We start from the raw sequence: 10,818 nt of genomic DNA, 5'->3' as shown, positions 1-10,818 counted from the left end.
GTACTGAAATACAGAGGAAACGAGTAATTAATTGCAGGATGTCCAGCTTTGTCAGAATCTGATAACCTAGGTTGCTTCACAAAGGTAGCGAAGCTGATGCACAACTCACCAGCACATGCCCTGAAAGATGAGGAAGTTGAGAAATATACTTCCCACAACAAGAAGTTCTTGAGTCATCCAAATACCTAGACTACTATGATTATAGACCTATACTAATTGACAGGACAATGGGGCCTATAGGTCTACTTCAATAAACCAGATCCCTTTATTAACTCTCTTCGGGTGTCAGTATGGGAGAATTCTTAAACACTTTCCATTCTCGGATTAAGTTGAAAGATTGCACAATTATTCATAGACGATGAAAAAGGGAGAGAAAATTGCAGTATTGAGATATATAATGGTAATTGTGCGGTGCTTCCCCTTACATTAGATGTTTTACATTTAAAAAAAATAGTTTGCTTGTTATTGATAAATATGAAAAATCTACCATAATCATCGACTTTGTTGTGTCACTATCATATAACGTTAACCCCCCCCCCCCCACCCATCCAACCACCACCACCACCGAAATTGATAAAGATAACAGAACAAAATACAAGAATTTTAGCTTGAAGAGCCCTAATTGTAATATTGGCCGAAGAAAAAAAACAATTTTTAGTGCACACTATAACGGAATTGAATCTCAATCCAGAGCAGTGATGAAGAATTTAAACATTTTATAATAATAATAATAATGATAAGCTTCCATAAAAATTCGAAAGTATAATTCCACTTCTTTTAGACTGTTAGACTACAGTAGAAACTATGCGAAAAACGCAATGTTACAGTGGTTACACATGTAATCGTTTAAGTTGAAGTGATAAGATCTGGATCTAGATCTAGATAATAGACTCTAGAATAGATAGACCTAGTCTAGCTAATAGATCTATATGACATAGATTATAGACTCTATAGTAATAAAGTATACTTACATCTAGATCTAGTTGAGCAACAATACTACATTTGACAGTCAACTCACACAGTCAGTGTCACACTCACAGTGACACACCACACACAGTTCACACACTGACAACTGAGTGGCACAGCCTCAGACGACTCAGTGCCTTGCTAAGTTGCTTGTGAGTTTTATTACTTAGTTTTAAATTTAAAATTATAATTTAAATAATTATATATATAGATCTAGATTATCTAGATCTACTTAACTTAGTCTTAGAGTAGATAGAGTATAATAATAATAAATAATAGATCATTAAATATTTTATTTTAATTATTACAGAGATCTAGATCTAGTTATTCTACTAAATTCTAGATTTAGATTATTAATATGAAACATTCTTTTACTTTTTGAAATTAAGATTATTCATTATAAATATATAGTAAAACTACAGTGATTCCCTCTAGATCTACTGCCCTTAAGCCAGATCCGGCCTACCAAAACATTGGCACAAATCACAAAGTGTAGTAGATCACATAAAAAAGGTTGAAAAATGTATCTGTCCCTGTGTCTGGACTCTCACTTTTTCTTCCATACTGGTTCATTGATTTTGATTTCTTTCTATGCTGTTCTAATATTCATATTTTTTTTTCTTCTTGTTAGATAAAAAGTTTTTAAATTTCTAATTTTGAGGCAATATGAATCTACAGTTAATTTTAATTCTTTGAAATTCTGGTGCTGTCTTGAGCAGTGTCCTTGTCATCTTGTATGTGCAACTTGGGTCATCATTTCTGCATCATTTTGGATCATCTATTGGTATCAACATGAGTGGTGCCATATCATACCAATTAATATGTGTGTGTTAATGAAATGGGCGATCCGACTCTGAATGTAAAACTTTGAAGAAAAGTTTGGACTGATGTTACCTTTTTTTTTTGTAGAACATGTTTGATTTGTAAAGCTGTTTGTGGCTGTATTTAAAGAGCATAACCTTAAACAGCATTATGAAATCAAACACATAAACAAATGTGGCAGCTCTCTTAGTTCGAGCTGCGAAGAAAAGATAGCTAAGTCACGCTTAGAGAATAAACGATTGATCAGAACATTTGTAAAAAGATACAAGAAGATGAGTCTGCATTAAGGGCAAGCTACAGAGCTGCTCACATCTGAAGTAATGAAATAAAGCCATTTTTCAAAACAATCTGATGGAAGAAATGTATCATGAAAAGAATTATGCAGTTAAAGATATGGGTTAAAATTTCCATTTAAAACTATTGCCACTGACATATGTGACACAGCTCATCTTTTGGTACTTATTCTTGGAACAAAAAAAAAATTTTAATCACAGAAGAGTTAGCAGTTATGAGAAGCATGCATGGGACCACCACTATGGAAGACCTGTTCAAAGAAGTTTGAACCATCATGAAGAATCTTTCTCTCCTTTATGAGAAATGTGTGAGAATGACTAATGTTGCAGCCAGAAGTATTGTTAGATGTCAGATGGACTGGCAGCAAGAGAATTATCAGAAAAGGTATCAATTCAAACAGAAACACTGTGGCAAGATGTTGAATCAGGAGCTTGTAGAGATGTGTAAAATTCATTACATTACAATGGTGAACCACACAACTTTCAAAGATTTTCTGAATATGAAGATGTTCCATTTGACAGTGAAGTGTAATTAAACAGAGGAAAAGTACTTAAACCCTTTTTTTTTTTTTAATTTCTTTTTTGATAAGACATGAAATAGAAATTTTATAACTAGAGAAATCAAAGCAAGTGCTTCAACTTAACAACCAATGTTTGAGGGATTTGGCTTTTTTAAGCTATATCACATCTAAATGAACTCATCACAAAACTACATGAAAACCTTGTTGATTTTGCATGTGTATGCTGACATTTAATAAGCACCTTTGTAAACTCTTCTGTTAGCAGGTGGAAATGGGCAAAACCAATGCTACATAATTGTCACACAGACAAACATCTAAATCATTTTCTATGACCGAATATTAATGAGGGTGGTTAGCACAACAACCGTTTGTCTTTACTTCCCCTACGTAAGTCAGCTACCCATTAGAGTTGAGAATACTCCGGGTATACATATCCTAAAAATCCTGAATTAAATCCTAGTCTTCTCTGGATTTGAACTCAAGAGAACTCAGTTCAGAACCTAAGTGCTTTACCATTCTGCCACTTCAGCCCCAATTGTTGGGGAAAGTAAATGCCTTACGTCTTTAAGCCTGCTACTTAACATCCTTATTAGCTATTGCTGGCTGCATTAATATGTGTAGTTGACACAAGATTCAGATACAGTTAGCTATTAGATTCTTTTTTTTTTTTTTGCTCCAGAAAACTTTCAAGCCACACAAAAATGGATCTAGATGAATGGCAGCCTCCTACAGAAGCTGAAATGAAGATCATTAAAGCCCGTCAAGAAAGATCCAACAAAATATCTCAGATAATGTCGACGTACCTCCTCAAGGGATATAAAATGTTAGGATCTGTTTGCTCTGAGTGTGATGTAAGTTTTCAAAGCAAAAGATAGTAGGAAGTTTCTATTTACAAAGTTTTACCAAGAGAATTATTTAAGCATTTTTATATTTTTATTTTAATGGCTAGAAATGTGATAGAGCCATTACCATACTATTACAGACTTTATAATAAAAAAAGTTATTACATGTTGTAAAAAAAAATTAGCAAAAATGTAATATTAATAATTTAGTCTGTTACAAACCTAAATTATAGGGACAAGAGTTATGCTTTTTGCAACTTTATTGCAACTTTATGGCCCATAAAAAGATTGAACTGCTTTGGCACTGTAATATATATACTATTACGGTGTTCCTGCAGAAATTTTTAAATGCATCTTTACCTGACATGGTATTACTTATTTTTCCCTTGTCAGAATCTCCCATGATGCACGCTACAATGTCATGTTGGAATTGCTTTTTATCTTCTTGTCTTAAATTTTCAACATCACCCCCTCCCACCTCCTTTTTTTCCAACTTTAATTATTTTTGACACAATACAATAATCAACTTTCTTTTTTTTTTTTTTCTTAAATGCTGATAACAGACTATTATTCTTCAAGACAGACAAGGTCAGAATTATTGTGTTGCTTGCTCTGAGTTGGACTCTGAAGAGGATAAAGATAATCCAGGTTAGTTTTTTTTTTCATCCCATTTTATGTGTTTCTGAATGTTTGTTTTTTTTTTGTTGTGTGTGTTTGTGTTTGTTTGAATTGTATGACTTGAGCTATTAAGGATACTTTGATTTATAAACTTTTGTTCTGAAGTGTTTCTAGACTGACTGCATTACCACAATTCAAAACCCAAATAAAAGGAAAAAAAAAATAAGAAAAACAAAATGTCCTAGCCATTCTAACTATTTTAGATTCTACCACTGTGTCTATCCAATCCTATTAAACCAGGTCTCTTATGTTCTTTCTCAATTACAAATTCTTGATTCTCTTTAGTACTATTTTCCCCTTATTACATATGACTAGATCTACGAAGAAATACAAACTTTTAAAAATAAAATATAATTTTTAGGAACATAGTGTGCTTACCATAGTGGCTGTGTTGATCTTGTTATTATTAGGTCTACCTTTTTAATTTCTTATGAAGTTCTCTGTTTTATTAAGAATTTTTTTTATTCATGTTAATTATCATGTAAATTATGTTATTTGTATATTATATATTTTTTTTTCTTTTTAGTTTTAAACCCAGCTGCTGCTTCTTCTCTGGCTAAAGAATTATCTTCCTGCGGAGCCAAGAGCAAGGAGTCAGCACCAGTGACTACACCTCTCTCTTCTGTAATACCTAGTTTAAGTGGAGGTGATACTACAGGTCTAAGACTAACAGATTCGTTATCTGATTCCTGTCTGACTCCTATGGCTGCCCCTCAACCTTCTGCCATGCGGGAAATCAAAATAGAGAACTTAGAGTTTGAACATCCATCAGGAGGGGTGAGCTCTTTATGTGCATCAGACTGGCCCCATGCCAACATCGCTCACAGTGGACACTACTCTCATCCATCGGGCACTTTGACACGCAACATGGACATTCTTGTTGAGAAAGTGGAATGGGCTTGTCAGGCTCTGCGGGACACCAGAGATCTTGACTATTCAATTCGGTTGTGTCAAATGATTAAAGCAGCGGGGGAAGCAATAAATGCTCTGAGAAAGGTAGACATGTAGGCATTAGGACTTGTGGGTTTTCTAAAGGATTTTGTGTTAGCGTGATGTGTTCATTATATTCATAGCTCTGTACTGGACTGATGACTTTTTTTTTTCTTTATTTGATTTTTGAAAATTAAAGATATTGATTCTTTTGTAGAAAAAATGTGTTTTTATATATTTTTTTATAATTTCTCTGTAATATGTAATGATCTGTTATGATAGTCTTTTGGTTAAAAAAAAAGATTCTTGTGTTGATAATTTTATGGATAGAAAGAAGCTATTTATAGCAGAACAATTAATGCTTATATTTTTCTAAATTGTGTTTTTTTTTCAAAAAGTATTATTGTGTTCAATCAGCTTTTTAAATTAAATATTTATTTATTGATAAAATGTGTAAAAAAAAAAAAAAAAAAAAAATATAACGGACTATCATACTTTATGAGCTTAATTAAAAAAAAACATTTTTTTTTTAACCAAAAGTATAATTGGAATCCACTGGATGAAATTAATGTATAAAAATATTGTGCAAGTAAGTGTATTGCTAGCTGGTCATTGAAACAAGTCTTACTGTCAATGATTGACTAATGATGTCAGACATTGCAGTGTGCTCACCGTTTTGTTATTCTCTTGGACTAAATCAGTAAGTCCTTGTATCATTGAGTTCTTGTCTTGGATGATGGAAGTGGAACATTTGGAACTGGTCTGGTGGAAATAGGGTAAAGTCTGTCACTTTATAGATCTATAGGTTTGTACTTGACTGTGTACAAGTCTCACATTACAATAGATCATTTCAGTTTGGTGCTTGTAGATCTAGTTACTTTGTGACAACTTTAGAACTAGATCTTATGATGTTTTGAGACGCCACAATTTTTTTTGGAAAAGTTAAAACAAAAAAAAAAAAAGTGAGAGTGGAGTGGTAAACATGGACATCAGTTTTAGGACATTGTTTCCCAAAGTGGGGTATGCGTACCCCCAGGGGAACAGTAAGAATTTGAAAGGGGGGCACATCAGCTGCTTTTTACTTCTGTTTACAATTTAACTTTTATTGATATTTTGTATGAACATTGTGCCGATGTGCCAAAATATCAAATACCTAGTGAAGGCTTGTATATTACTGTTCATTTTTATTTATTTTCAATGCCATTAAAATGACTCGAGCTCAAAGAAAACATTACTCAGAAACAATGTTGGTGAACTTCTAACAGACGTAGTTGTCGTTCTTAAAACCGACCAAGCGAATGCTTCAAACACTATCCCATGGGAGGTAAATGCATTTCTTCCACACAGCTAAGGGGCAGCAACTTTATAAAATGTCTTGAACACCGTTACCAATGAGTAACAATGTCACTAGAATGTAGACCATTTATGGCTTGGATCTATTTATCATGAACCGAAGCAAAATACTATCGATTACGTGGGCCAACAGCATTCCATTCCATCACTAATGGCACTGGTATTGTTGACGTGGCCATTATTTCAACTCTTTAGCTTAAAAAGATTGAATATCGACTTTTAAAAGTAAATATTGAACTTCACCGTATATGTATTCGCAAGGCGTCTTATTGAAATGAAAGAGAATCTTTGGTTAATCTTGTAAAGCTGTGTCTACATTTCTGTTTTAAAAATAAACACTATAGACATAGAGCATTTAATTGGGTATTATGTTTAGATGCCATCGTAACAAATAGCCGCTATTGTTGTTATGTTGTCCGTTCGCCTGTCCCCTTTAGATCGCAACAACTACAAAACGTGCTAGAAAATCACCATAGCAATAACCTTTTTTCAAATTGGGCGCATTGTCTACAAGTGGTTTCTGACAAAAAAAAAAAAAAGAATACTGCATACTGTATGTACATACATTTTAACCTTTTATTAAACAAAATTATAAACCCCATGAGTATTAGTAATTAACTTAAGGGAACGAAATAGCAGCAAATACCTATCCACACTTTCTCAATATTAGTTTATCATAGCATTCTCATTTAAGATCACTGATGTAAATGCCCTAGGGTTTTGGGGCTGTGTACACTACTGCCGTCCTTGAGTTCATGACATCATCTTTTGCTTTTGCATATTGACACTTATAAAAACACACGCACACTTCATAAAACTGGGATATTTCTAATACAGGTACTTAGGAATAATTCCTTAACGGGGCCTAAAATTTTCTTTTAGGCACTCTGTCAAAGTATACTATATTGAAATAGTCTAACTGATAATCTCTTGTTCTTCCTTGTATCAAGTGGAAGAGCCCGACCTCGGTGAATCCTAAGGACGTATCTATTGTCTATCGAGCCCGAATGATCCTTAACAGGGAAGAAGAAAGTCTTCTACGTGCCAGTGTGATTTCAGAAAATGTAGCATTATTTGGGCAAAGTGGCTAAAAAGTACGACGTAACTCGGAAGGAGCAGTAGGCTGGGATATACAAAAAACTTGGCAGCGCTGGGAGGTGTTTTTTTTTTTGACATCTTTTTGGCAATTAATAGATCGGCTATTTGTAGACTTTGCCCCAATTAGAATTCTTTTTTAACTACAATTCTTTGTACTATTTCGGTATCTTTACTTGTTATATTATAAACTACGCTGTCTTCTTCAAACAAAGGCGTAATTTTTACTCCAGGGCTAATGTCATTCGGAGGTTCCCTTATTCTAAATAGCCAACCGGCTGCGTAGCATACGCCGCTATTTGGCAGGGCCGGCCTTAGGCCACTGCGACTTATGCGGCCGCAGTGGGACCCGCAGTTTCATAGGACCCGCGCTAATTCTAGGTGTATAAATTATTAAATTAAACCATTTTATAACTTATAGCAGATTTCCCGCGGCCCCCTGTCGATTTACCAGGAGCTCCTGGAAATCTCCTGAAATTGCAAAATATACGAAAAAGTCCTGGAGATATCCGGAAATTATTAAAATCTTTTGAAAACTCATACAAATCTCCTGAAATATAGAGACAAAAATGGTCATTTCGGGGTGTCATTCAATATGGAAAACGACAATCCTACGCACGATAAAAAAAAACGGCATTATCCCGTAATTTTGGAATCTGGTGAAAGATGATTTTCGCGCCTCAAACTAATGAAGAATTACTTGAGGTCAACAATTCTCGTAGATAGATTGAAACATTTGGTAATTCTTGCTATTGAGCGTGATCTATGTAGGAAATAGAATTTTTATGATATACTGTATGACTTCGCTACACGCAAGGCTCGTAAAGTAATTCTGTACTTAGTAAAGAATGAATAAAATGCAAAGACGAATGTATTTTCTAATATAAACTCTTAATTTTCACTAATAAGCCGTATCCCTACCCAAACTGGGCCCCGCGAATTCCGTTTCGCATAGAGCCCCACAATGGCTAAGTCCGGCCCTGCTATTTTGTGACGAGTGAATACTACTTGTTTCCCCCCCCCCCCTCTCTCTTTTTTTTTCGTATGGTAACTCTAGTCCAACTTTTAGAAATAAAAGAGTGATCTTTCCTTTACGTCTTGTCCAAACTGTTGAGCCATGAAGAGAATTATATATATAGATTAGGAATAGATGTGGTCCTAAAATTGTTTCTTTAGGGCTACCTTATAGCTGACCTAATTTACACTTTCGATTTAGAGCTATTAAGCCCAAAGATCATTTTCGGTGCCCCAACGGTTCAATAGCTTAGGCCCTGATTAGGGAAGGGCTGAAATAATTTAGTACAATGTCTTTTTTTTTTCAGCATGGCGTGTTTAATAGACAATGAGAGATATTGTATCAAGATTTAATACATAATCAGATTATGCACATAACTTTCTTAGCGAAATAAATGCAAGACAATCGTTGTATGTTTTCACTCTTGTCAGAGAATGGATGTTTAACTTCTCGTGACATAATAAACAGCAACGCGGAAGCAGGACAATATTTCATATTCCTAGACCCTATTGACAGATTTTTATGTAGTGATTCAGAGTACGTGGGATAGCTCGAGAAAGAAAACAATAAGCCTGTCCTAGACACGCATTAATTGTGAACTATAGGCCTATGTTGTAATATATCCTGAAGTATAAGCCTATGTTGTAATATATCTTGTATGATAAGCCTATGTTGTAATATATCCTTACAATACCTCCAGCATACATACCCACATATCATCATGCTTTAACCCCCCCCCCCCCCACTCACAAACTTAAACACACGCACGCACACCTGTTAATTGCAAACATCTGGTGCTTGTTATTTACTTTATAGCATATATTTTTTTATGAGTGACCAAATAGCCTTAACAAGGAATTGCACCTTTTTTTTCATCTAACACCCCGTACATACACACACACACACGAATTCACACCTATACACTAACACGCACACACAATAAAATCAATGACACGGTCTATTGAACACGTTAAATGACACGATATTGACCTAAAAGATTTCGTCTGGTATTAACTCATACCAGGGACTCGCTTTTATAACCGACTGCCCTCTCCCCTTCGTATTTCTACATTAAATGTTTATCCAATCATATCATGTGAACAGTGGGAAGTAGTATAAAACTTTCATCTCTCCCATCTCTCTCTCTCTATCTTTCTCTCTCTCTCTCTCTCTCTCTCTCTCACGCTCTTCTCTCTTTCACTCCGTATTTAAGAATATTAACCTATCTGAACTTCTATAAAACACGTGACCTTTTTTTAAAAATTCAAAACAAAACAAAAACCTTGCGATCTTTAGGGCAGATGATGTAAAGGTCACTTCATTCTCTAGCAGCAGGTTAAGATGGGTGTCATGTGGCCAGCACAACGTCCAACCGCATTTACTTTCCCCAAGTAATGTGAGGTACCCGTCAGAGTTGTGTGGACTCAGGGGTGTTCTAATAATCCCGACATTCTAAACCCAAGCTTTATCGAGATTCGAATCCGAGACAGAATCCAAGCGCTTTACCACTCAGCCACTACTCTCTCGTATAAACAAGTCAGTGTAGAGCAGGGGTTCTCAACCTGTGGGTCGCGACCCCTTTGGGGGGTCGATTGACGATTTGCCAGGGGTCGCCTAAGACCATGGAAAAAATGAATTGTTTTTGTCTATTCTTCTATTGCTGTGTGTGTGTGTGTGGGGCGGGGGGTCGCGGCAGAGTGGGGGATTGTAAAAAGGGGTCGCCGAGCTTAAAAGGTTGAGAACCGCTGGTGTAGAGTAAATGTAAACAATCGAAATGACATGTGTCGTATTTAGCTGTGCAAAATATGTAATATGAACATTTAGTTTTTTATACCGTAAGGATGCAGGTTTGAGAAAAAAAGACGCTTTAACCGAGGCGATAAATAATAGTTTAAAAATTGGTTTTGAACACTATGTATAATATAAACAAACACATAATCGTCTCCAAGTAGCAGGGCTTGTCTTAGATTAGGAACGACACGTCGATCTATTATTTGCCTATGAACATAGACCATAAAATATAAGTAGACATATTAACTAATCTCAATGAATACATAGAAACCTATAGATCTTTAAGTAAACACGGGTGTCGTGGGGGCGGGGGTGATACCGTGATAGCATGAGATATAAGTCGGTATCACACACAGCAGTGTGGTAGCGACACTTTCCAAGTGACTGGAGTGACACAAAACTGAAAGGGTGGTGGGGAGGGATGAGTAGGACGGGAGTTGAGAAGGAGGGAGGGGGGGGGAAATCAAAACAAATACATTACAATGGTTGAGCTGTGTGAGAAACTGTTCACT

The 10,818-nt window shown here is 35.4% G+C and overlaps 1 protein-coding gene across 1 annotated transcript; it reads left to right on the top strand.

Annotated features, from left to right (window-relative positions):
• Positions 1 to 806: 806 nt before the first annotated feature.
• On the top strand, positions 807 to 5,285 carry LOC106078531 (protein ZNRD2-like). The gene is made up of 4 exons (XM_056024102.1): positions 807 to 1,118; positions 3,282 to 3,453; positions 4,008 to 4,092; positions 4,649 to 5,285. The coding sequence occupies exons 2-4, from the start codon at positions 3,304 to 3,306 to the stop codon at positions 5,128 to 5,130; spliced, it is 717 nt and encodes a 238-aa protein (XP_055880077.1). The 5' UTR covers positions 807 to 1,118; positions 3,282 to 3,303; the 3' UTR covers positions 5,131 to 5,285.
• The last annotated feature ends 5,533 nt before the right edge of the window (positions 5,286 to 10,818 follow it).

Source organism: Biomphalaria glabrata, chromosome 3, assembly GCF_947242115.1.
Source record: "Biomphalaria glabrata chromosome 3, xgBioGlab47.1, whole genome shotgun sequence".
Lineage (NCBI taxonomy): Eukaryota > Metazoa > Mollusca > Gastropoda > Planorbidae > Biomphalaria > Biomphalaria glabrata.
This window is presented reverse-complemented; position numbering and strand designations above follow the sequence as displayed.

What these genes read in the sequence shown, in the direction of transcription:
- LOC106078531 (XM_056024102.1), top strand. Translation starts at nt 3,304, where the DNA reads ATGGATCTAGATGAATGGCAGCCTCCTACAGAAGCTGAAATGAAGATC. An exon ending in CTGTTTGCTCTGAGTGTGAT is followed by an intron (nt 3,454 to 4,007) that starts GTAAGTTTTCAA and finishes TGCTGATAACAG; the next exon opens with ACTATTATTCTTCAAGACAG. An exon ending in AGAGGATAAAGATAATCCAG is followed by an intron (nt 4,093 to 4,648) that starts GTTAGTTTTTTT and finishes TTTTCTTTTTAG; the next exon opens with TTTTAAACCCAGCTGCTGCT.